Raw genomic sequence first — 27,278 nt, 5'->3', positions numbered from 1 at the left:
TTGGCTGGGTAGCCAAGCCCTCCGCCATCTTTGCCACGAAATTGACGGCGATGCCTCATATTTGAGCATCGTCTAGAAAATAATGTTTTACCTTCATCTCAGAGCGTGGATTTCGTTCTTGGTAAATTCTAAGGTGTAGAACAGGTTCTTTCCTGCACTACCTTACGAGATGTTTTCGGCGATTAAAAAGTGGGCCAAAGGCGGCAATGAAGATTCGAAGCTCAGTACTCCAATGGGAGTGCGAGCCATGGGCCAGGCTTTACAAAGAAAGTTTGCTAGAGGCATTCAGTATAATAGTAAGTTATTTAAATAGTAATTTTATATACCCTGTGATGTGTTTATTGTTGCTAAATAAGATCAAATGAACCTTGCAGTGTTGCCCTTTTGTAAGCTTAGTATAAAAGTGAGTGTTGGCCCTTTTGTAAATTTCTCGATCACGCACGCCAGTACATGCACAGCTGGAAACTGACTACAAGCTTACATTTGATTCAGATTAATTAAGCCGAACTCTTGTCCAAGATAATAAAATTGTTTCTAGTAAATCGTTTATTAGGCATTCATTGAATGGCAGCTTGTGGTTTATGAAGATGTTTCAATTTTACATAATTATTCCTGTCATTTATTATTGTAAAGTTGAAACGCCTTCTATTGTATGGATGCTATTCGAGAAACTTGTTGTTCTTTTTGGTAAAACTGTTATTTTCATTTTTAATTGAGAATGAGATTTTTATACTTTTCTAATTGACCACTAATATCTCTAGAATCATTATTATTTTTAAATCCATTTGTAAAGTGAGTCTCGGAGGCATTCAATGTAAATTGTACAACCCCATGCCAAAGTGGGGCTTTTAAAAATTCTATACCAATTATAAATGATCAGTGATAAATGGAAACAAATTTCTGTGTGCTGCATGACACATGTAAAAGTTACAAAGTTAAACAGAGTTCCACCTTGGAGTAGTAAGTGCCGTAATAATTGACATGGCAACTTTTGACAGGCAATGTCTTAGTCACAAAAAGCTACACAAAAGGCTTGGATATGTGTCGATGTACTGACATGTACATGTATGCTGTATGCTTCAAAGGGGCTTTGTCAGGATTTACTGGTTCTGGTTTTGAATTTGTCCAGAGCCATTGAGTTTCCCGACTACTAGTCAAGGGGAATGCAGGCTCTGGGAACGGGATTGAGACTTTGCAGGCTTTAATGCTGAGACATATGAAAACCTGAGCCCCTTTTAACAGAATTACTAATTAGGGTTTCTGTTCTTATTTTATTTTGTAGTGAAAATAGTGATCAAAGGAGATAGAAATACAGGAAAGACCTGTTTGTTTCAAAGACTGCAAGGAAAACCTTTCAATGAACAGTACATTCCAACAAATGAAATTCAGGTATAGAAAAAGATCATAACTATGTACACTCTAACTATGAAGATTTTGGTTATTTTAAAAGTAGTCACTGTGATAAATAACATAGTAACCTGTACACATTGTACATGAACACATGCCTGTGGAGTGTACATTTCAAAGCTGTACTCTTTGAATAATTGCAGGGTGCCCGAAGGTTCTTCTGTAAGAAATCTTGGGTGCCCAGCCCAGCGCCGGACTCCGGATCAAGTGGTCCAGGTTCGAGACCTAGCTGGGGTCATTGTGTTGTGTTCTTGGGCAGGACACTTTACTCTCATAGTGCCTCTCTTCACCTAGGTGTATGAATGGGTACCGGCGACATAATGCTGCGGGGGTTAACCTGCGATGAACTAGAATCCATTCAGGGGGAAGTAGAAATATTCCTAGCCGATTAATGCTTACAGAAAGCAGGATAAGCTCCGGCAGTATGGATTTAAAAGTTCCAGACAGATGAAACTGAAGATGGCAAATACAGTATGTTTATTAAATCTTAATACAGTGTTGTAAGTATTATAATTTTTTTTCTTCTCAGGTTGCAAGCATACATTGGAATTACAGAAGTAAGTGAACATGTCCGCCATAGCTGAAATTACAAAATAATGTAATAAATATAATAAATAAAATTCATTCATTACAATGTACATGATTGTATATGTATATACCCTGGCATCATACATGTATAGTTATTCCTTGTTTAAATCAAAGCTTGTGGACATCTAGATGTACTTGCCCATGCAGGGTGGTATAGCTGTTTTCATTCAATTGTCCAGGTTTTTGATTTAATATTCTTTTCTTTATACATTCATGAACATAGTTGATCATAGCTTGTATCTAAAGTTTCTTTGTTGTACAATAATAATTTATTTTACTCTCCAGCTACTGACGATGTTGTGAAGGTAGAAGTCTGGGATGTAGTAGACAAGGGTAAGAGCATATTATACAATCATGTACACCTATGTACTAACTATAATAGGCCTTGTCACGGTTTTCGACCCATCTTTTTATTCGCAGAGTTTGTAGGATGTAGCTGGGCTAGAAAGTGTTCAGTTACATTTTTAATTTCCCATATATATTTGTCTGTTTTTTCTGTGCAGATTTATGTTCCGGTTTAGTGAGTTGACGGGGTTCGTGGGAAAAAATATAGACAAATGTATGGGAAATTAAAAACATTTATTTACTGAATGCTTTCTAGCCCCGTTACATCCTTCAAACTTGGCAAAAAAAACTTTTGCCTGGTTTCTTAACTTTACAATTCATAAGTAATCCAGAATTCAATTTTTGTAAAAGATATTTGCAGCGGATTCCCATACAAACACAGTAGTTTCTACCCGCTTTGCTTACTGGTGAAGATGGCATTGAAAACCATGATAAGACCTATTAGCATAACCCAGCTGCCATCTTTTGGCAAAATACATGATCTGATTGGCTAAAGCTGCGTTCACATTTAACCCGAAACATGTTTAGAGTAAACATGTTTCAACGAAACATGTTTCACCTACACACTGTAAGCATGCTTGTTATTGCATTGTTCACATTAGGTGTCAGTTTCAAACACGTTTCATGCCTAGTGTGTAATTTATGCGGTTTCACGGTTCTTGCATAAATCTTTACACTTTAACCGTAAAAATATAGCTCGAAATTACAATAAAGTTTCCATTAAATCTTTGTCTTTCTGTCTATTTTCAAGCCCTTCGATGAAGCAGGGCTTTCAAACGTTTACAAGAAGACAGTATTGTCAGAATTTGCGCTATCATTCGGTAAAAGAAGATTTTTATTTTGTGAAGTTTGTTTTTGCATTGCAATGCTGCAATGCTGCGCACTTGTAGCCACCGTCGTAAACTTTCGTGCGATATTCTGCCGAATATTCTGCTTTCTATCCATCACCAATAATTCATATTGTTTCGCTTTATTAGCCCATATTTTAAATAAACATTTGATCACATAAAAGGCCCAAATTTGAAGCTTTGGGGCACTCGCCTCCTCACCACCTGTCCGCCATTTTTATTTTGTTTAGTCTGATCATGATTGAAACTACCTCGTTGGGTAGTTTCAATCATGATCAGACTAATCATATTTCAATCATGATTCGCGCAATAAACTGCCTGATGTGAACACTTTTCACAACAAAACATGTTTCATTCATGATCGGACTAATCATGTTTCGGCCTAATGTGAACGCAGCTTTAGTCTTGGCATTTTTTGTGTGGCTGCATGGCTGTTGATCTTGTTGTAAACTGCATTTTTCTGATCATGAAGACGTTTACTCTCCTGTGAAGGATTTTAGAAAGGAATATTGTCAGGGACAAATCAAGACCTCTCTGTCTAAAAAATTAAGCCATCAGCTCTCCAACATTAATTGCCAAATCTAATAACATAACTAAATATTTTATTTTATTTTTTAAATATGTATCATATCATGTAAGCTGTTGCTAGGTATTTTACTAAGTGATTAGATAGTCTCCCTTTTAACCCCTAGCTTTGTTTCTTCAGGGCGGAGTAAAAAGTCTCAGGGCAGTCTCAAATTAGAGAATGATACCAAGGCTGAGGTAAATGTTATATGTTATTTTTCAGTGGTCAGGATTCACGGTATAACATTAACATATTTCAATTATTTGATGTGCTATTTAAAACAACAGTCATTAACTAATTGAATGTGTGATCCTTATTTATATATTTTAATAATAAACTATTCTTAACTATTAATTAAAGATTCAGGGTTTTCATTAATATTTTAAATAGCGGAGAATAGTGTAAAGTAGCCGGAGAATTTGTTTTTAAAGAGCGAAGCTCTTTCACGGAAACGAGCATAGCTCGTTCCATACTAGGGGGGTCTGGCGGCATGCCCCCCCCAGGAAATTTTGGATTGTTGAATCCTCTGAGATGCCATTTCCTGTTATCTGACAGCAAATTTTAATTCTCTCTAGCTAGCGACTAAACAAACTTGCATTTGAGCGCTTTCCACTACCACTGCTCGTAGGAGCAAAAAAATGTGCTATTTTTGACATGGTCGGTGAGAAATCCTCTCTCTCTCTCTCTCTGTTGATTTCAGTTGTCTTATTTTAAGCATTAACTTCTATTTTAAGGTCACTCTATATTAAAAACAAGACTTTCGAGCGTAAAATAACGCCTCGAGCTAACCAATTTATCCACACAAATGCACAAACCGTCGATAAGTTTTTCTTTTATTAGTGTACCAAATTTAATGATTATTATTTAAGTATAAAGCCAGAGCTTAATCAATGTCGGAAGACGTTTAAATTACTCATTACTGACAAAAAGAGGTTTTAATGTCTGTGACATGTCTATTTCAGCAAGATGTATATAAACAATTTTCAACGCCGTACATTATTTACATGAACGAAAAATAATTTTTTTGAACGGCTCCACATCTGAATAAAAAAAATGGCTAAAGGCATTGGAATTTAGCCGGAGAATTCTACGTAGTAGCCGGAGAATTCTCCGATCCCCGATGTCTAATGAACACCCTGAAGATTGTTCTGTATTTTTGTTATTTATTCAATATTCAATAATAAAGTAAAACTTTTGTTGGTCTAATTATTTTTAACAAAAACGTAAGTTCTACATGACAAGTGAAGGCTGGGTTTTTATATAGCCAATCTGTCGGCGTGGCTCCCCACCCTCACCCCACATTATACACCACAATGCCCCCGACCCCTTCAGTAAATTTGGTACTCTCGCCAGGTCGGGCTTGTAGTATGAATGTACATGACAGTAAGATGGCATCCATTTGAAAAACCTGTGCATTAATTGACAATAGGGGACCCTATAAACAGCCCAATCTACATGTTTAGAGAAATACATGTTTAGTGCTCAGGGCTACGTCATGAGCCTTCATCCAAACAAAGTACTTGTGATAATACCTGGTCAATTACATGTCCTGCATTTCTAGCAGTGTGTGATTTACATTTAGGCAGTGGTAATGCTTTGCTGATTCTCTTAGCAAATGGGTAAACACAATTATTACTGGTGTCCCAGTAGTGTGCATTGTGGCCCGTGAATAAATAATAAAAAAAACAGTGTAAATAAACAGAATCTTGCTAAAAATCCCAACTGGCAGGAGGCTGACCAGTTTGCTATTTACATACATGTAGCGTGAGTTGAATTCGGGGCTACTGAACACAAATCCATCTAGTGGCAGGGAGGTGGTCTTGCACCCGGGACCTCCGGATTACAAGTCCAGTGCCCTAACCACTAGGGCATGCTGCTATGCATCCATATACAGTGTGTATAATTATTTTAGTTATGCAAGCAGCCTTTCAGCTGTTCATAACAGCATTCTTTCTACATGTAATTCTCTGATTTTCCTCTTCTTTTACTCTCTTGCTTTTAGCATTCCACTGATGGTGGTTTTCTACTGCCAATTGATGATGAACTCTTAATAGAGGTCTAACTTTCAATATGACTTAACCATTGATCAACTTTCTGCTGTTCTGTTATTGTGCTGTTGTGTTTAACCTGTGATTTTTTGTGAACTTTAAACCGGTTGACTTGAATCTAACTTGATTGACTTTGTTTAGAAGGTTGTGAGCCCACTGATGTTTTTTGTTGTTGTTGTTGTTTTTCTTTTGCATTTTGTGTTTTGCACCTCACGATGTTAAGTGTAATATGAGTGGGTTTCCCTGTCTACGTGTTACGTTTTCGTATCTTTTTGTTGGCAGATTGATACACTTGAATCACAATTTATTTAGTCTTTTGCTAAAAAATAACAGTACTGCACCTTATTTTCTTTTCTTAATTGCATTTTATTTATTATTCTTTTCTTTATCTTATTCATTTTCCTTTTCTTACTTTCAGTTGTCACTGACTCAGATAATCCACACTAATTTTATACAATCATCATTTTATCCCAGGGCTGTGAATTCTCATCATTCTTACTCACATCTGGCAATCAAAACAGATGATTCATTTAAAACCTTTCAAGCCATGAGAAGTAAATGCATTGTTCAATATTTCAGGCAGAAAAGGATGCCACAGTTTTAGATGCAGAGTTTGTTGATGTTTATAAAGGAGCCCATGGAGTACTGATGATCATGGATATTACCAAACCATGGTAAGTAATGTTGGAACTTTCCTTTACTAATGTGGGGTCTTCTGAGAGTAATGCATAAAAAAATGATAAGCCTTCATATGCATTAAGACTCAGTGATTTAATTATCAGAGTCAGAGAACTCTACATGTTTTTGTAAGGTTGATGAAAAGGCCAAGTAAAAAAAAATAAATGTTTCTCGTCCCCACCCATTTCTTTTTTTGGGGCCACCTTCTTTTTTATTATTTGCCATTGGAAAAGTTGGAACCAAGAAAAAAAAAAACCCAGCAGACTTCGTACAACTAGAAATTCTGTAAGAGGTTACTTTTTTCTGCGCTTGAACACGAACTCAGGCCAAAATTTCAAAACTTTGGTACGCTAGGGACGCACTGGAGAGGTCAATTAGCTTGCAAGATTTATTTTGCAAGTTCGCTTCTAGAGAATTTGAAGATGGAAGAAATAACAAATAACAAAAAAAGCGCCCGCCCGCTCACTTTTTTTTTATAAAAATCTGGACTAGAAACATTTTTTCCTTTGCTTGGCCTTATGCTACACGTAAAATCAGGATTAAATGCAACATAAAATAAACCTGATTTGTTCAAAGTACATGTACATACTTACACAAATTCAGGTTACTCTGAGTACAGTTTGATATACATAAATTATGAGGTAGATAATAAGTGAAGGGCAAAACAGTAACAAAATTAATTTCATGTACTATTGCTAAGCATATGTATGGGCTGAAAGCTGTTGTATACAGTGCAAGCTTTAATTCCCAGTGGCCCTTCCAACTTGCCATGTGTCATAGCCATGTTGTTTTTAAACATGTTTTGTCTCTCTCTACAGTACATGCTTATCTAGGTAAACCTCAAGTAAAAATACAGTATGCATGGCATTTTACTGAGTTTAAAGTGCTACTGTGATGAAATTCGCATGTTTCCTTTTGTAGCCGTTTTAAAATATTATAAAGTACTCCATATGAGAAGAAAGATGCCGTTTACAGTTTTCAAATATCTCTTTTCGTTGCAGAGATATTCAAGTTTTTAAAATATGCAAATTAGCAAAGTTGTGACGTCATAGACTCAACCAAATTTTGATCAAATATGAAGAAAGTGATAACTTAGCCAATTTGTATCGGAACTCTCTAATCTTTTGCAGTAATACTCTGCTAGTTTAGTTGCACAATATGAACTTTACAATTTGGTTACCATGGCAACATACTAGGTTCCAGATCCTCCGATGCTAAAGGCTTTTCTGGCCAATTCTGCCATTTCTTTTCGATATTTGCCGATGATACTTTACATGCGTGATGTGGCAAGCATATGAATAGATTAGACAGGCGTCTTGGCCGGGTTACATTTTTCCTAACTGAAAAAATCTAAAATATTTAAAACAAATTCATGGGGACTAGAAAAGAGTTAGTTGCCATGGTAACATAATGTTATTATACGTGTACGTGTGTCAGCTACAGAACTATTAGTCTGTCAAGTTTCATTGGTCTCCGCAGAAAAATGACTGAGATAACTCAATTTTTGTACTTGCGATAAAACTGGGTTGAGTAGAGACGTCATCAGTCCCCTAATTTGCATATTTTACGATTTTTTTGAGCTTAAATATCTCTGGAACTAAAAAAGATATTTGAAAACGGAAAACGCCATTTTGAATCTTTCATTAAATACTCTATGAAACGCCTAAAATTTCAAGGAGTAAAAATTTGATCATAGTAGCACTTTAATACACAAAGCCACTATTAAATACGCACAGTTTCTTTCATTTGTAGGACATTTAAATACATTGAGAGGGAGCTGCCAAAAGTACCAGCTCATATTCCTGTTCTTGTTCTGGTAAGTTTCTAGAAATTTTAAAATTGATTTTATTTTTTTTTCTTTATAATTATCAGTAATTTTGGGAAAAGGTGCCATTTTTCTTTCTATTTTTTTCTTTTTTTCTTTTTATTAATGCCTGTTTCTTATTCTTCTTAGTATATTCTTTTCCTATACCAGTAGTTGTGAACATTGTTAAACAGATTTTGCTGTATTGTAAAATGTATTATGTACATGACTGTACTCGAACTACAACAGATGTAAATGTATCTTGTAGACAGTAGGCTACCATCAGACAAGTAAACCCACCTTTAGTTAGTTAATAACAATTCAATAGCCCAATTTCAGTATATTAAAATTCAGCCTAAAACAATAAACCTCAGTACAAGGCTCCGGGGAATAAACTATAGAGTTTGTGGGGTTTAATGATGTCTATTGTTTTAGGCTGAATTTTAAAATATCGAAATCGGGCTATTCATACTGTTTTGCTGTTATAGCTGAACATGAACAATGTGCTGTACAATGTGTTGATTTGAGTTATTAAAATAAATGTTAGTTATTTAATTTTATTTTCCTTGTTTCTCTCAGGGAAGTCATCGTGATATGGGAGAACACCGTTTAGTCCCAACAGATGAAGTCGTTGCATTTATTACACATCTAGAGAGGTAAGTCAATCTTGTGCATCATGCAACAGTTACAAGTAATGTCATTACTTTAAAGGCGCATATTTTTGTACCAATGTACGTCAAAAGCCTGTGGCTTCATAGAGACGCTGTCTCAATGAAGCCACAGACTAAAAATTTATTGCAGCTCCAAGGTGCATGCTTGCCACCCTGAAAATATCAGGGTTGGGATTCCACAACATTAAGATACCAAAACGATTTAACAAACCCTTTAAATACATTTGCAGCAAATGATCTACATCTGTACTTTGAATATTAGTATTCATGGTCAGAGAGTGTAGAGTTAAGATAAGCTGACAATGATGTGTTTCAAGAGCTGTAATTGCTACCTGTTAAAGAAGACTGAAACCAAATTCTGGTTTGTCATGTACCGGTACATTTGGTTTGGACAAGTACCATACATGGACATAATTATTATTAAATATGTGTAACCTCTCTCACCAATTTCTCCCCTCCCTTCTTATTAACAGCAGTTACATTAAGTAAGTAGACTTCGTACAACCTTGCACTGTCTGTGTTATCATGTTCTCTTTCTGATGCAAGTTGAATTTTATATTAGACCTGATAGATCCCCGCCTATACACTATGCAGAAACATCCCTGAAAAATGGCTTTGGACTCAAGTACATTCACAAGTTTTTTAATTTACCCTTTTTATTACTACAGGTTAGTATCAAGCATGTGCATGTTATTTTTTTTCTTTACAATAATAATATGATGCATTGTATTGTACACACTCCTTTAACATAACTGTATTGTGCATACACTGTACATTGTTTGTGTGTATAATTCATGAATAATATGTACAGTGTACCATGCAGGATACCTTAATGTATAACACTGAATGACTGTTGCAAAAGAAAACTGTTTTAACAGTTAATTTTGTTTCTAGATAATCTCAATAATTCTCCAGGTGGAGCCGAGGGAGGCGTTGAGATTAGGTGAAACAAAATTAATTTAAGTGGTTTTACTGAGGGACGAGTCATTAAGTGATTTATAATATACATGTACCACAAGAAAGACATAGAAGTTTTAAATACAACAGCAGTCAACAGTCAACATTCATGGGTAACAGTGCAATGTTACCTTCTGATGTCATAGATTTTGCAATGTTGCGCATTCAGAGACCTTTGGTTGGAAAATTATAAGATGTCGTGTCACCTTAAAGTAGCCAATGGGGTCATGCATGGTTGGGGGGAAATCCAGCTCTATGATAAACAGCCATATGTCTTTTACGATCCTGCAGGACATGAACAATACATTTACAGACATACTGTAAGCTGTTTCTCCCAGCTTTTTTTTTTTGGCTAATTCCACCTTACAATGTAAATAATGCCTTTTTGATTACTCATCTTTTGAACAGAGAGAAACTTTATTAAAGCAGCTGCAAGTCAATGCAGAAGACACTGAGGTACAGTATTTCAACGTGCTTGTTAATAACTGTATTAAAATCAACTATTCACAGAGCTCGGCAAAAATTATGTAAAGCGAGCAAAACAACTATGATGGTCACAGCAGTGTAAAGCAACTAGCAAATCACGTATGAACTGCTTGTTTGTGTTGTTGTAGTCAACCCTTGAAGAGCTTCAGATTCACAAGGAAACAGAAGAACAAGACTATGAGAAGTAAGTTGTTTTGTTTTCTCTTGACTCCAACCAAAATATTAATGTTGCGATGTTTTGTTGACTTAAGAGCCCTTGTAAGGTTCAGTTTCGTGTCGAGTTTGCAGTAATATATATCTTAAAATCCATGTTGGAAACTTGAGCGCACGTTTTCTGTAAAATTTATACTAAGATAAAACGTATACCTGAAAGTTTTGTGATACAAATTCTGAACAACGTAACTAACGTGGTTGAGGATATGAACATATTTGTCATTTTGTTTTTAAAAGAATGGAAGTCACCTACCTTTTGCGGAGAGCTTAGTTTTTATTTTTGTTACTGCGGCATTTACAATGTGGTGTTAAAATGACGCAGGCTACCACATTTTCCCGCCAAAATGACTCTTGGTCACATGCGTTCACACTTGTATGCTATTGCTGGATCTCGTACTGTTAGTCGTAATTGTAATTAGAGTCAAAAGTTCGTAGAAAAATGGTGTACATGTAAGCCTTTCCAAGGTCCTGCGAGACATCATGTGCTTGTATTTCTTGTTAACAAGCGAGGCAGGGAGAAGTTGAGTTCACGTTACATCATGTTGCAATTTGCTTTACCGTGGTTAAATAAAGTTATTATTATTATCATTATTATTATTATTGAAACAAAAGACTCATAAAACAGTTTATGAGTTCTCTAATCAGTATCCCTTCTTCTCTACAGTGGTTGAGCTCCCTCCCCCTCCCCCCCCCCCCCCTCATACATAAGATCATGCTACACCAGCCCTGGTTTATAAGTAATGTTTTTTTTTCGCTAGATTTGTTAGTATGCTGGACAAGCGGAGAAAAGATAATGAAGCTAAGAAAGCTGCTGCTGCCGCTGCTGCAGAAGGCGATGCTCAACAGAATACCTCATCTACAGCCCCGGCAGATGTCGAATCCTCAGGTAAATACGTTGAAATGTTTATCATACCTTCGGACAATCACCTTATTCACACGTGAAAAATGAACTGAAATAATAAAAAATGAGAAGTGAAAAATGGACAATGAAAAGCGCTGCAGGTGGTGATAGCAAACATGTCATATGCATTAACACCTTGATCTGTGATCAACCACCCCGGGTCAACCACACTCTCCACTGTGAATGTTTCAAAGCTATCTGTTCTTCTCGCTTTGTCGAGCAGATTGGCGACATTACTTTCGACGCTGCAAATTGTTCGCATCTTAGCACTGAAGTTGCCATCTCTTCAGCGAATGAAAGAGCCATGAACAACATGTACAATTTATCTTGATGTTTAACCCGGCCATAAATTAACTGTATGTGAGCGGTAGAAACTGAAATAACTACGTCAACGTGTATCGGCACATGTCAGAAGTATCTAACAAAGTCTTTAGCAATAGAAAAATTGCAGAGAGAGACGAAAAATCTAATGAGAATGTCTGCATGAGATTAATCAATACAACCCGCTTTATTGTAAACCCGTTTTTTTGACAACGTAGCAAAAGCTCGGAATGGCAGTGCCTCAAGTGATGGAAGCTCCCATAGACAGCGAAAAACACGGAGGACGCCATCAGCAACAGGCCAAGAAGCCAATCAAGAAGGTACACGCTAACAAGCACCAAAATCAAGTCAATGCTGTTTCTCTTCGCTAGCTTTTGTTTTCCATTTTTTGACGTGCATAGAGGTACTGTATATGGTGTAAGTGTAAACGTTCTTCTGGAGATAGTGACCTTTAGGTCAGACAATCGCTTTCATAGAACACAAGATTCTCCGATACTCCTTTTGCTCTTCTTCCGGCACTCGAGTTTCTCGCAGCTCGAAACTTATATATAGCGCTCGCGCTCGCTCTCTATTTTCGCGTTTTAGAGCAAAAAAGAGACTGCTGGCAGTCATGAAAACCCGGCATCGCTAGAATGAGTTCTAGATGAAGAAGCATAATAATATCACCTGGATTGCACCTTTCTCTAGTACTCCCCACTCCCCCTCCCCCCCCCCCCCCTCCTCATTTTGCATTGCCATTACCGGTAGTTAGTGCATGTATATTTTTACACTCGACACACAAACCTGTTACTTTTTTTTGGATGTGAACAGTTCTACCTCAAAATGGTTTAACGCATTCTTCCGCCAACATTGACGAGTTTGTGCCTGACGATGAACTGGATGCGGGGTTTTTAGACGAAGAAGGAAGTTCAAGAGGCAGAAAGCGAACAAATAAGCCTGCAGCTAAGAAGCAACCGGCACCAGTTCAAGTGGAACAAGATGTCAGCGAGGAGAGCGATAGGTAAAGCTGACAACCTTTTCGAAACCCGTTTAACAGTATATAGCAGGTTGTGATTTGTCAGATCAGGCCACGACTGGTGCAAAACCGAAACTAAACGTGTTTACCACCGACTTTGCAGCCGTTATTTTTGGACGTCAGGTTATGCTTCAATTGCGCAACACCTAAATAACGGCTGCGAAAGAAGACTTCCGTTTTCGCTACGGCCTTGATTGGTAAATGCGACGCTCCCTTAAAAAAGCGTTTGGCTCTGTGATTGCCCCCTTTTTTTGACTGAATTTTTCAATTCAGGAGTAAAGCGAGAACGTTCTTAAACTTTTGTTCGTAATACGTGTACCGCCGCGCAGTGCATAATTAAAGAGACGTTGTAATCTTTCTTGTTAACCAGAAGTAAAATGGTGAAAGATCTGAACAAAATATTTTTGTCTACCTTTGTCATGCAATGAACGTGTCCAATTGTCATGCATTCTTGTATAAATGTTCCATGTTTTTGCCCAACTGCTGATTGTACTAAATGAAAAATCAAAGGCAAAAGTTTGTAAAGCATATAACATATTAATTTTATTCACCTGTTGGATTCACAGCGGTCAAATGCAAAATAAACACACGCCACTTTCAGTTTTTGCGCTTCGAACTTTTTAAAAGTTTGAAGCGAAAATGTGCAAGACTCAGGTAGTGCATAGTAACATTGGTAACTTTACGAGGTGGTAACAATAATAAAATTTCCTATCTTAAACGTTTGGCTTGAATAGGGAGGATTCGTTTTTTTCACGATCCCGTAATACACCTTGTTTCCCTCTTAAAAGTTTTGCATAAGTATTGTTTTCAATTTCTCTTGGGACGATTGTAGGTCATTGTAAATCCGAAGAGAAACTGAAAACAATGCTTATGCAGCATTTGGGGGAGTAAACAAAGTGTTTTTTGGGAACGGTGAAAATAACGAATTTCAAGTTTTTGTAGGCATTTACATGCGACAGTTTTGGCGGGAAATACGCGTGCGCAGTGCGTTAAACTACCACTTAAAGAAATGTACTGCAGCCAGTTAGGAGATTTAGCGTTTTAAGTTTATTGCTGACGAATAGCTTTATGTGTTTGTTTAGTGACAGTGATGGACGAAACCCAATGGTGGCGGGATTCGCTGAGGATATAGACTCCGAAGATGAGAGCGCCACCCCTGTTATCACAAACCACATGAGTGAAGAGCTAAACATTAGAGAACACTTAACAAAACCAAAGAAACCATCTGCAGCCGTGACTGTTGAGTTAACGTCAAGCGAAGAAGAGGAAGAAGAGGATAAAAGCGATGAAGAAGATAAAAGAATTGAAAGAGAAAAGAGAGAGAAGGAGGAGGAAAAAGCTAAAGCGAAACAAAAAGCGAAAAGTCAGACTGTAGAATTGAAGCTTGAAATGCCAGTGAAATCGTTGTTGACGGATGAGCCGGCTGTTGATGGAATTGGTATCGGATCGGATGATGTCGATGATTGGTTGAATTCGCCTGATTCTGATCCTAAGGTAATAGGTAGCAGCGAACCAATGTGCATAAAAAGCGACGCGTAAACAATCGACCTCATGGCCTGATGAGACTAGCAGTATTGCAGTCGAAACGTCGCGATCAACATCTTAATGCGATTCTATCGTGAGACAAACGAATAAACGTTCATTCCTATCTTACACCACGATGAACAATATTCACATTTTTCAGTTAATGACATAACGATCATTGTTAGAGCAGTTTTTAATTGAGTGTCGTAAAACCAAAACCAAAGTAATCACTCTAGCCAATCACAATGAACACAGGCAATCCGGTAAACCAATCAAAACTCGAAGCAGATCGGGAAAACGTGCATGAGCAAGTCACGATTGGTTTTGGTATGACTTTTGATTCGATGGGAAAGTGGCGCGAAGGTTTAAATCAATCACTGAGCGTAGTTATGCAAAACCAATGCAAAAGCGAATAACTTTCGACACTCAAGTGAAAGCACTGTGATTTCTGTAGAAATTTTCCCGAGTCCTACATAATATAAACCAACATGAAAGATTTTTTCTTTGTCCTACGCTCGTGACATGACGAACATTGCATTTTTTCTCATTTTTCTACTAAGCTAAATATGTACCATCTTCCTTTATCCATCACCATACAGTACGCTATCGACATTGCTGATCCTAACAGTATGCAGGACGCGTATCACATGAACCTAGTATACAGTGTATATAGCCTTAATCACCATCGTGCTCCAGTCTTCCCGAACACATCCATCCCCTCTAAGAATCCCTTAGGCTTTGTCTACACGGGCCGGTTCCAAACAGATCCAAAATCGGACCGGATCTACATATAGGCCTTCTGTTTATACGGGTTTAAACTGGTCTGGTGTAAACGTAGCCTTAGTTCATTTAATCTGACAAAGATATACTTCTGTGCATGAAGGATGGACATGTTATTTCCCCTTACACATGCAGATCTGTTGGAGATGAGAATAAAGAAACACATCAACTAACGAATATTGCCTTGCACAGTTGATCTACCACTCAATTCTTGGAACTAACTTTGAGAGAAATTCATAGCAAACAGTGTAGAGAATTGTTTTTCCGAGCTTGCGACTGAATAGGTTTGAATGCTTGAAGTAATAGCTCTCAGCTAGAAATACCAAGCTACCTTGTGGATATGAATTAAAACATCTACCGATATTTTTTTCTCTCTACAGATTCCATTTCGTACATCGCCTGCTGATAAAGAATATACTGTAAGGTCGGTGAACTAAGTTGTCAGCATTAAATAAATCAAATAAATAAAAAAAAAGTTAATTTTATTTTTTTCTATCTGGATTTGACCTTTGGGGCTTGACGTGAGTTCTTTCTTTTAATCGCTTGCTTCAACAGGAAGGGTGACACACCATCTGCGCCCGCAATTCCTGCAGATGACTGGGAAATGTTCATGGCTTCTCAGATGAAACCGCAAACCAAAGGAACGCCAACTTGTAAGTCTTGGGTTTCTACATAATGTTTATTTCTATGCCTTTGTAAATCCCTCGGATATTTCCTTTCCCTATCTCACTGGCATTCCCTTCACTCTCTTCTCTTTAACCTATTTTACTCTTTTGATTTATCCGTACTCTATAGGGGTATTAGTTGTTTATGTTAGTTCAACTTCGAGAGCAGTGAAAGAATACATGAATACTTAATAGAGCGATTTTTGACTGAGTTTCGTAAAAGCAAAGCCAAGTAATCCCTCTGGGCAATCACAAAATACCCAGACAGTCCAAAGAACCAATCAAAACTTTAAGCAAGTTAATGCAAGTAGCTGAGCCGCCTTAGGCTCGATTTCCAACCGCTTTTCGGGAAAATGAGCACCCCCTCCCCCCTCTCGGGGAGAAAAGATCGGACACGAGAAGGCGGCGGAAATCGAGCCCAAGCCGCCTCGAAGCGCAGGAAAATTTGAAAAGAGGCGCGAGATTTTTAAGCCAGTTTCTAAGCACAGCAATGCAAAACCGATGCAAATCTGATTACGTTGTTTTCTGTAGCGTCAAGTTCTTTAATAGACATGGATTTGGATGGCGGCGACGACAAAGGTGATACAAGTAAGTGTCAATAAACACAACTGTTAGTAGTCCTAACAATGATCGCCATCAATTTTCTCCTCAACTGTTCTTTGCAAAGTCATACGTTACGTCATGAGAATAAAGAGGCTGGTCACAAATGTACTTATATTGTTTGAGAGCCAAAGTCTCAACGAGTGCTTATAGTTATAAGATGTGAATGGATATTTTGAATATTTACGGAGGGAATGTAGCTATTGGTATATAGTTTCTTTGTCGTTAATTTTATAGCATTTGATTGTCTCTTTGTTCCTGTTTAGATGAAGAAAGTAAAAGCCGTAAGAAGAAAGAACACAAGGTATATACGTTTTGGTGTCTTATTTTGTATGATGCATTGTGTGTAAAAAAATTTCGGACGTTTCATTTTCGGACACTGTTTATCTCATTTCGGACAAATTTCGGACAAAAATTTCAAACACTTTTCTGAAACATAGCTAAAGTAATTTTACGCCTACAAAATCGAATTAGGCTTCCTTATGTATAAATCTGGCTGAATTCCGTGAAACCGTTCCTTTAAAGTAGTCCCTTTTAGTGCATCGGGAGAGAAGCGAACAAAAGTGAGAGTGAAATGACAGCGCGAAATTTCAAGTCACTACTTTCACTTGCGCCTCACCCCCAATTTTTGGACGGCCATTTTCCCTTTTTTCCCGTTGGAATTGAGGATATCTCTAATCTATTTTTTTTTTTTCAACGTTCAGAGGCGATTTTAGCTTATTTTGTTCAAAATTACGGGCGATTTAAGGCGATTTGGGGCGACTTTAGGCGATTTTGAGCGACTTTAGTCAATTTTAGGTGACCGACCTAAGTACAGTTGTGGTATACATGTACATGGGAATCATCACTGGTACACCATAAAGCATTGTTACAGAAATATCTATACTATTTAAAGCGACTTGGAGCGACTTCAGGCGATTTTGAGCGACTTTGGGCGATTTTGGGTCCCAGAGTAGGCCTCATCTGACTACTATACTGCAAAAATGTCCGTCTTTTCTCAAAAAGTTTTTTTCTTTTATTGTTTTTTTACAGAGTGGCGAGAAATCAAAAAGTAAACACAAACAACGAAAGCACAGGGAGAAAGGGGAAGAAGGAGAAGATAGCGAAAGGAAGGAAAAAGATAAAGAGAGACGAAAATCGCGACATCGAGAAGGCGAAGAAGGAAAGGACAGGAGAAGAAGTCGAGACGATGAAGGTGATAAGAAAAAGAAACATCGAAGCAAGCACAATAGGGCGAAAGGCGAAGAGGGTGCACAGGATGGCGTGACATATGAAGAGCTTTGACAGAGGAGATTGCGTGACACTTGTCTTTGACATTTCTATTGTGACAACTGCGTTATCAGTTCTCCTAAGGATGTGAATAGGAAAGTTGCTACAGACCAAGATGAAACTGTTGGACCTAGACAGAAAGGCGTCTTGGTTCAGTTACTGCTCTGGACGTTAATATGAAAGACTGGGCTTAAATCAAGCGGATAGGAAAACTTTATTGATATGCCCAATATGTGAATTAAATCACGTGATTTTATCACTGTTAGTACGATTATAAGTTGGGAACACAAGAATACTTCCGGTGGAAGTCTTGAACACCGGAAGCGAGCGAGCGAAGCTTACTAAATATTATTGCAGCATAGTTCCCTTTTTATTTTTCCACGCAAATGACATTTTTTAAGATTGTTATCCAGTTCAGTTATGTTAGATTTTGATAAAGGAAAACAGGATGTTTCAAACTCCCAAGCATTCATGGTCGATTTGTTTCCGTTTATTTTCAATTCCTGGGTTGCTCTCTGTTCGTTTCAGTTTTGAACCTAAGTACTGTTTGTTTGTTTGTTCAGGGGGGACTTTTATACAGAATATGTTTAGTGAATCTTTGTTTTTACAGTGATTATAGCCAAAATATCTCACTCTGGATTGTATTTACGTCTCCACTCAACGCTGCTTTCCACTTAAGCCTAGTCCGATTTACAAGTTGTCATTTGTGTGAAGTTGAAAAGATAAAAACTCTTTCATACTGAGTAGTAGCCTGGGTGATTAGAAGGGGTTATTCACAGAACTTTAAAAACTGATTTTTAATTTTGTTGACCTGCGGAACAGCTTTTAAACGTGTCTAAGTACTCGTGTTAGTGATTAATTTGAAATTCTCGTGACCTATTTGACTAAATGTGCGTTGATATTTATGAGGAGAGGTTTAATGTTAGACTTGCTCCAAGTCGCTCGTTTGTTTCGAAGGAGACCACAGGATTCGAAAACAGAGGGCGCTCGGGCATGAAAAACAAAATGGCGGAGGATCGTGGCGGAACGAGCTCATTCCGAGCCATTCCTCGACGCACGAACAAATAAATTCCGCGTGGTCACTCGCGGGCGATTTCAAAGCGAGCTTACTCAAGTATTTCTATCGACACGAAACGAGCGACTTGGAGCGAGTCTAGCTTAAAGCTAATCACTGAGAACTAAAAAGGTTTTCTAATTTATTTCAATGAAGTTCCAGATCGGCTGCGACTTGCATTTGCTTGCCAGCGAACACAGACGGAAGACGGTGAAAATCCCGTCTGCATTCGCAGGCAAGCAATTGAAGATTCAGATAATATAAAAGCTTTCATTTTTTGACAACTGTATCCTGGATACGCAGTGTAACTAGTATTAAGAGTTATGACCGTTTGATTAGAAATTGTACAAACAAATAATATTCTACATATAAAACAGACAATACATTCTCATAGAACTCTAAACAGACTTGCCTCTTTGTTTATTCGCGTCAATGTTATAGTATTGACCTGATACAGAGACCCTTGTGGGTTTCTGCCTGAATTTATTGTGAGATGTAACCGACTCGCATAAGCGTTTGATCCCTGGTTTTTGATAAGATAACTGCTTTTTTTTTGCTTTTGTTAACGTTCTGACTAGTCACGAGAACCTCAGTCATGAACTTATTCCACTGAGTAGACTCTTCTTTCTTCAAACAGAGTCATATTCAAATGGAAGAACGAGTAAAGGGAAAAAAATGAAGTAGAATGAAGTAAATGAAAACGAACGTGAGGTGAGGTGAAGCGAAGTGGTAGAATGGTGAAGTAAAATTGAGTGAGGTACTGGGGATCTGCTCCCTGAAAATTTGGGCGGTGGCGCGGGCAAGTTTTATTCTGAAACGCTCACCCACTCCAGACCAACTAACCACCTAAGGGCTAACTACATTGAGCCTCCTTAACCCTATCCAGACCGGGGGGGGGAGGGGGAAAGTGCCAGCGCTGACTTTGAACGCTTATAACTTTTTCAAGATTCAACCAAACGCCGCCAAACTTTGCGAGTTTATCTAAACTTTATCTGGGAATAATAACCACCACCGAACGCTATCAGTATCTTTATGTGACGTTTTTTAGGCGTTGACGGTGCAAAATACTACAATCTAACTGCGATTTTGCGACGGCAATACCGAATTAAATTTACAGCTAATCGGAAGAAATATATTCTTCGCGAAATTAAAGTGACGCGAAAAATAAGTGTCGCGAACATAACATGACGCGAAAATTAAGTGACTCACTGACGTCAATAATCAATAACGAATATGTTTAGTACCACTGAAGGAAGGAATCTTCAATGTAAATGGATGTTGTCGTCAATTGCCTGAAGAAAGATAACTCACGGACTTGCGTTTTGTTAGTTTTGACGTTATTGTTCCTTTGATGAAGTCGTTTTATTTATTTAATGGAATGTTTAATAATATTGCCAAGGATATTTAAATTGTCCTTTACTCAAAAACGCGAAAATAAAGTGATTCAAAATACGAAATTTTCGTTATATTCGATTATATCGCGAAATTAAAGTGTCGCGAAATATGCGCACCTCAAAATCGCGAAATTAACGTGTCGCGAAAATTTCATGTAATAAGGTCCCATGTCAGGCATGTTTTCCCAAATTTGTAATTTTCGAGTTTCTAATAATGAAAAGTAACTTTAATGCAATTATTTTTACCTTTTTATGGTTTTTAAGCACAGTTTTATTGATTTTGAGTACTTTGCAGTAATTTTGGGCGGTTTTCTGACGTTTTGAAAAAAATTCGAAATCCAAGATGGCGGCTGTTTTGACATTATAATGTAATTGTCACGTGATATGACGTCATCATCCCACGTGACGTATACCAAATGATAGATTTTTGGACTTACTATATGTCCTCTAAGTTTCACTGTGATTGCTTAAGATCCATAAAAGCCCGGTCTGAATAAGGTTAAATAGCTTATATAAGGGGGTACTTCTCCTCCCTGGAAACTGAAGTAGTTGATGGTGGCATGGCGCGACTGGAAAATGAGATAGGGACATGACAGAAGCATAGGGAAGTGAGAAAATTGAAGGAAAAAGGAGTGACTAATTGTCAGTGTGTCTAACGCGAAAATAGGGAGAATAAATTCGGGAAGACCGTATTTTCCCTTATAGCGTCACACGAAAACAGCTTTCAGAATATCTCCTCGATTAAGCACCCGGGGTGCTTATTTCAAATTTCAGGTTTTCCCTTGAAAACCTCCACAAAACTCAACCAAGCCCGACTAAGCATGAATTTAAAGCTAGCCCGAATAAGCCAGATCCCCATATTTTTTTTTAATTAAAAAAGCAGTCAGAATGAATGCATGAAGTAATTACTTCAAGTTTCTGCAGAAAAAAATCTAATACATGTAGAAATTAAAAAAATTTCCAGAATACCCACTGAGCACTATGATGTTGGTTGTCCTGTGAACAGAGATGACGTCATTGCGTTGCTCGTGCCAGTTTCCTCGCGTTTGTAAGAATGGGCGGCAGCAAAGCCGTTCCAAAAAAATTTTCCTTTCAAGTCCTGGGAAAATTTATTGTTTGCGAAATACAAGTGTGAATTCTTCCGCTAAATGACTGATTTTGCAGAAATAGTACGGTAAAGTTCCTTTGTGACAGGCACAGTTCCATTTTATGGTGAGACTGGTCAATAGGAGGCTAAAACGCGTGAATTTCTTCGACTTGGAAGTGCAGATTCGATCGCAATATCCACGGCTTCGTACGTGCATGGTTCTACAGTAATTCCACTCAAGATGGAAGTGGACGTACGGTTACTCGTTCTAACAATTCTTTCTGCGTCAATAAAAGCCCAAGATGACGGTTCCAAAGGTAGGTTACTTTGTTGTATGTTACTTTGTAGCAGATCGTTTGTATTCCGACGTTCAAGATCGTTTCAGCAAAATTTTAAACAAGCTAGATCAGACTGGAGAAAGTTGAAAATGTTCAAGTAAAATTACTTGCCTTGCTCTCACGTTCTCGTGCAATATTTATAATATCGAGACCCTTATAAAGGTCCATAATTTTGCGCTCGTATAGGCATCTTTCAATCAATTTTCCAAGGCTAGCTAATCAAATTATATATATCTTCTGCACGTGTGTGGTCGACCGTTTGAGTTTATTTAGGAGACTGAGGTAAACATTTTTTTGTGGGCAGTGAAGGCTACATTCAAATCAAAATTTAAAATGATTGTTGAGCATTTTCCTTTTGTTATTTTATTCCGTGATTTAGGCTTCAGTGTAGTGTTATTTATTTTCAGCATTTGTATTTTAATACAGTATATTATCAAAACGTTACATTTAATTGTAGCTGCCAAATCTGGTTTACCATGAAACATTTTCCATATTTTGACTTGTAAGTGATGATAATTTAGTAGTATACATGGGTTTTATTTGCTTCTTGGCCTCTTCTCTTGACATTTTTTATGGTTTTAAAATCTCAAAGGCTATTTGTACAGACTGATTTTGCAACAAGTATTTATTATCAGTGCAAATAATTATTTTTAATTTCCCAGTCAAGAATTTACTTCATGTACCCCCCCCCACCCTTCCCTCCCCCAGTTTGATTTTTAATGTTCATTGTCTTGTATTCCTTATCATAATCTTAAACAGAGGGAATTAAAAATCAAACTAGTTTGAAAAATTTTAAACCAAAAATAAATCAATTGAAACCACAACATATGCATCAAGCCTGGGAAAGATGCCTATTTTTAGTAGTTTCTGCATGTATAGTCTACTCACCCCCTCCCCCTCTATGGGGTTTAGGAGCCTGCCCCCAGTTGTTCAAAGGGTGGAAAACACTATCCATCGGATAAATCACTATCCAGTGGATAGCACAGTTTGTTCTACCAACACTTATCTGCTAGAAAGCGATTTATCCAGTAGATAGCATTATCCACCCTTTGAACAACCCGGCCCTGGTTGATAACATGCAGGCCAAAGAATGAAATTATATTAATTATATTATCCATCACCACTATTATACAAACTATTGACTTGTACTATAGTTGTTTGGATCACCTTGTGACCCATGAAATGTGCAGGCCTCAACCCTCCAAGTTTATTTTTTTCCTTAGTGGCCATTTGGCCACCAACTATTCAAGTTTTGGTCGCCAGTGAAAAATTTTAGTCACCAAATTAAGCTGATGCTTTCAATCATTCCTCTCAATTTGAGTCGCCAGGGTGGCGACCTTGGTTCAAATTTAGTCGCCAGCTCCAAAATTTTAGTCGCCATGGCAACTAAAATGGTCTTAACTTGGAGGGCTGGGCCTGCATTAAAGTACATTGTATAATGTGTTGTTCCAGAAAATATCCATACCCCTCCCATGGATGGCTTTTTGGTTTAAATCTTCCCCACCCCCCTGAATATTCCAGTTAAGCCCCTTTTTTTCCTTTTAAAATTTTGGCTTTTGAGACCCTCTCCACTTTGGAATCTCCAATGACCTTCTGTGGGGTGGGTATGGATATTTTCTGGATTTTCACAATGTAGAATTAAGTACTAAATTCTTCTTTCCCATCATTCACACAATCTTGTTCTCTCTCAATGCAGTTGATTTAGCAGACAAGCTGCAAACGCACTGTGCAACATGCCTAAGAAATTTTTCATCAGCTGCATGTAGACTATTGGACAATGGAACAGTATCTTGCACAAGGTGCAAAGAGGACTTTAAAGATGGTTTGCTATGTAGCAAGTGCTCTGCTGGTTTGGATAGTAATCTAACTGTGCTTCGTGCATCATGTGACACCTGTGTGTGTAATGGTAGTATCGATGACAGCCAATTTAAAGATTGTCATCAAGTGAATGACAAGTGCTTTACCTGTCAATCTAATGGCACAAGTTTGAACTGTAAACAGTGCTTGGACGGGAAACATGATGGTAACTTTGTTGCTGAGAACTGTGTCATGGAGAAAGACAAAGTGGAAGCAAGAAAGACGTCAGGTTAGCTTCAATAATTTGCTTATTTCATGTACATGTACAATGTATGTGTGGGGCAATGGATATAAATGTGTGGTTCCAGGTACATGTAGCTAGGTAAAGTTAAGTCTGCATACAAGCCTAGTGGCCCATCATCCAGGGCTGAAGAGGAAAAATGGAATAAGAATAAAGAAAATTTTTGCAGTGGAAAAAATGAATAATGGCCCTAGTTTTCGGGAATAAAGGAATAATGGAAGGGATGTTTCCCATGGAATCAGCGACATTTCTCTGGAGTAAAGTATTTATTTCTCGACAGGAATCAGAAGGAATAATGGAAATTTTCTCTCTCAGGAATAATGGACACTGCATTATTCCTCTTCAGCCCCTGACCATCAGGCCATAGCTTATCCCACTTTCTGTAGCAATTGAGGTGACCAGGAGTATTTCAACTCCTCCCTGGAAGGGATTATTGTTATTAAGGGATGTTAGTCCATCACGGGGCTACCCCCAGCAGTAAATCTGCTGGTACCCATTTATACACCTGGGTGGAGAGAGACACTATAAGAGTAAAGTGTCTTGCTCAAGAACACAACACAAAGACCCCAGCCAGGGCTTGAAGCCAGAGTGCATGATCCAGAGTCCAGCACACTAACTATTTGGCAAGGTTCCCTTTGTTGCCTCCCATGGTCCAAAAAAAAAAAAAAAAAAAAAAAAAAAAAAAAAAAAAAAAAAAAAAAAAAAAAAAAAAAAAAAAAAAAAACAACACACACCACACCAAAAAAAACAACCACACACACAATAATTTTTTTTTTTTTTTTTTTTTTTTTTTAAAAAAAAAACAAAACCCACCCAAAAAAAGAAAAAAAAAAAAAAAAAAAAAAAAAAAAAAAAAAAAAAAAAAAAAAAAAAAAAAAAAAAAAAAAAGGAAAAAAAAAAAAAAAAAAAAAAAAAAAAAAAATAACCCAATATCAACCATAAATTGGCTTTTTTTGTATACTATATCATTTTTCGTGGCATAATACAACATGTGAAAGTGCCTTTTCTTTAGTTATTTATGGTGTTCCTGGCCATAGACGTTAGTAAAATAGTCCCTTAGAGTGCACACTTTAGTATAACATAATAATTGCTGTACTTTGTTTTAGGGTTTTCAACAAAGGAGAAAATAATCGTTGCTGTTTGCTGCACATTTGGAGTTGGTTGCCTTGCTACTACAGCATTCCTGATTTATCGGCACTTCAAAAGTAGACGTTTTAGTGTTAAAAAACCTTTCTGGACAGTTGAACTCACAAATCGTAACTATGATGACCTGGACTTCTCTCTCCTGGATCCCATAACAGACATTCCATTTGTTTACCGCACAGACAATGGTGAGTTTGACAATGATGCTCTGCTTGGTGCAGAGAAACCGCACTTGATCATGGACGTCGATGGAGCAGATCTTGTGTCTTAACAAGCAGAGATCTGTGTTTTACTAAATAGCCAGTTATATACATTTCTTGTTATAAATACTGAAACCAGACACACACTATAAATTACGAGGGGTAACAACCCTCCAAGTTTATTTTTTTCCTTAGTGGCCATTTGCTCAGGTTTGGTCGCCAGTGAAAATTTTTAGTTGCTAAATTAAGCTCACGCTTTCAATCCTTCTTCTCAATTTTAGTCGCCAGGCTGGCGACTTTGGTTACAATTTAGCCGCCAGTTCCAAAATTTTAGTCGCCATGGCGACTAAAATGGTCTTAACTTGGAGGGTTGGGTAAGTACATTATGTTTTAGCCAAAGTGTTATTAACACTTCACAGTGGCATATTTAACTACGAACTCGTGGACTGAAAGGGAGGGCAAGAATTAAAGTGCTCACAAACATTTACATGTGTGTACACCTTGTCTTGGTGCTCGTTTTCAACATCCAAACAATTTTATTATTTTGCGGGGTCTGGAAGGGGGGGTCCTGATACCGCGTTTCCGCTCCTTTTGTATGCGAATCCTGCATCCCGCACTTTTTTCATCAGTGTCTTGATATCCCGTTTTTCTTTTCCTCAAAATACATTAAAAAAGGCTAATTTCTACAAAAGCTAATAAATGCAAGATGTTGATGTTGCTACACATCTTTTGTTCTCAGGAAAAACGTTTCGACGCCACTGCCTGCCTTTTAGATTTGGAATGAGACACAACTTAGCGCCGGCCAGGTTGATTCGCTTTCTCTGCTAGAATGTTTATTCGAGTTGTGACGATTTCCCAAATTCCCATCAGACAGGCAAAAAATCCCGCATCTCGTGCAAAAATAATTATTAGTCCATCCTGCTTGCCTGGGAGCAGTCAAATCCCCAATCCCATCAAGATATTTTGCGTTTTCCCGCCCCGCACTGTATTTTGGTCAAATCCTGGATCCGGAAAATACCCTTCCAGACCCTGATTTTGGAGTTAAACAGCTAAAACTAGCCTGTTCTCTAGTGTGACATAGTCTGTGATGAGAAAAAGAGCAGAGTAAGCTGACCCCAATAAGGAGCCTACAACAAGTCAACAACTACAAAAATAAAAGTTTTATTTATACTTAGTGGTATTAAATAAATATAGTACACAAGGTGCCAGTTAGACCGAGTAAGCTACATAAATAACATTGAAATAATAAAATAAGCTAATAACTAGATTTAGCCTGTTTTGCAGGCTGAACCATTACTGCCTGACAATAGAGTGGTTTCACTCATGAGACCAGTGGCCATATTGGTTTACTAAAACAAAAGATTATTTTGCATAAAAATAGTAAGAGTTAAATTCCCAGAGGAATGGCTTTGTACACCAACATGGTCTCCATTCGTTTGTTTTGGAACACCAATATGGCTGCCGTGACATCATATGAAAATGCTCTATAGTCCTTTTCACTGATGCCAAAAAAAGAAAAAAAAATAATATGCCCATTTCCCACAAACAGAGAACCTAGACTGAAAAATCTTATTACTGTATAAGTGTTCATTTTCTGAAACACGAAAACACAACTGAAAACTTTTCTGTAAAGATTATTATTTTACGTGTGAAGCAACTACATGTAGTGTATTGTTATTTAACAGATTCTATTTGTTAATTATACAATTGTAGAACGTCTAGATGGTTATTTTTAGTTTGTAAAACATGCTTAGTGAAACTCAGAATCACAAAATTCGTGATATGAGCTAGCTTGAATTCTAGCATCCTCCTTTCACTCCTCGGCTGAAATAGTCTCTCTCAGCAGTAAACAGCCAGAGGAGACAGCTGATATTCAGACTAGCTACATGCAGGAACAAACAAGAAAATTGTTTTGAAAAAGGAGATTCTTAAAGTAGTTTAAGTGCTAGGAATGTAATATCATATAGTTTATGTACTGGTATTTAATAGTTTATTTTTAAGTAGTTAAATTAAGGTGCAATTTCTCACACAAAATATTTATTTTTAATGATAACGTTTTTATTGTAAGAAAGAATTAAGGGCTTTAAAAAGTAGCCAGAAATCCCTACGTTTTTTTTTGGTTTTTGAAAGAAAGAAAGGGTAGTGTAGGAAGTATAAAGTGTAAAATAGTACGTTCTGCAACAAAACTATTTAGGATTTTTTGCAGTGTTTTTGTTTTTGTTTTCCTTTTTTTCAGTCATGCTCTTGAAGTACTTACACTGAAGAGTAAAAAAAAAAAA

The 27,278-nt window shown here is 37.4% G+C and overlaps 2 protein-coding genes across 2 annotated transcripts; both read left to right on the top strand.

The window, feature by feature from the left end:
- The first annotated feature begins 34 nt into the window (after positions 1 to 34).
- Positions 35 to 19,142, top strand: LOC144642556 (rab-like protein 6). The gene is made up of 20 exons (XM_078501533.1): positions 35 to 296; positions 1,283 to 1,389; positions 1,937 to 1,964; positions 2,281 to 2,328; positions 3,895 to 3,950; positions 6,381 to 6,475; positions 8,232 to 8,295; positions 8,863 to 8,939; positions 9,517 to 9,622; positions 10,320 to 10,367; positions 10,526 to 10,581; positions 11,369 to 11,496; positions 12,051 to 12,152; positions 12,643 to 12,832; positions 13,930 to 14,341; positions 15,532 to 15,575; positions 15,707 to 15,804; positions 16,348 to 16,404; positions 16,683 to 16,720; positions 17,449 to 19,142. Exons 1-20 carry the CDS (start codon positions 170 to 172, stop codon positions 17,698 to 17,700), a joined length of 2,133 nt encoding a protein of 710 aa, XP_078357659.1. The 5' UTR covers positions 35 to 169; the 3' UTR covers positions 17,701 to 19,142.
- A 1,975-nt stretch (positions 19,143 to 21,117) lies between these two features.
- Positions 21,118 to 27,278, top strand: LOC144643595 (uncharacterized). Its single transcript, XM_078502902.1, has 3 exons — positions 21,118 to 21,537; positions 23,255 to 23,644; positions 24,763 to 27,278. Exons 1-3 carry the CDS (start codon positions 21,462 to 21,464, stop codon positions 25,068 to 25,070), a joined length of 774 nt encoding a protein of 257 aa, XP_078359028.1. The 5' UTR covers positions 21,118 to 21,461; the 3' UTR covers positions 25,071 to 27,278.

Source organism: Oculina patagonica, chromosome 1 (assembly GCF_052425735.1).
Source record: "Oculina patagonica isolate OP01 chromosome 1, crgOcupat, whole genome shotgun sequence".
In the NCBI taxonomy this organism is placed as follows: Eukaryota; Metazoa; Cnidaria; class Anthozoa; order Scleractinia; family Oculinidae; genus Oculina; species Oculina patagonica.
The sequence above is the reverse complement of the archived record's forward strand: the minus strand, read 5'-3'. Positions and strand labels throughout refer to the sequence as shown.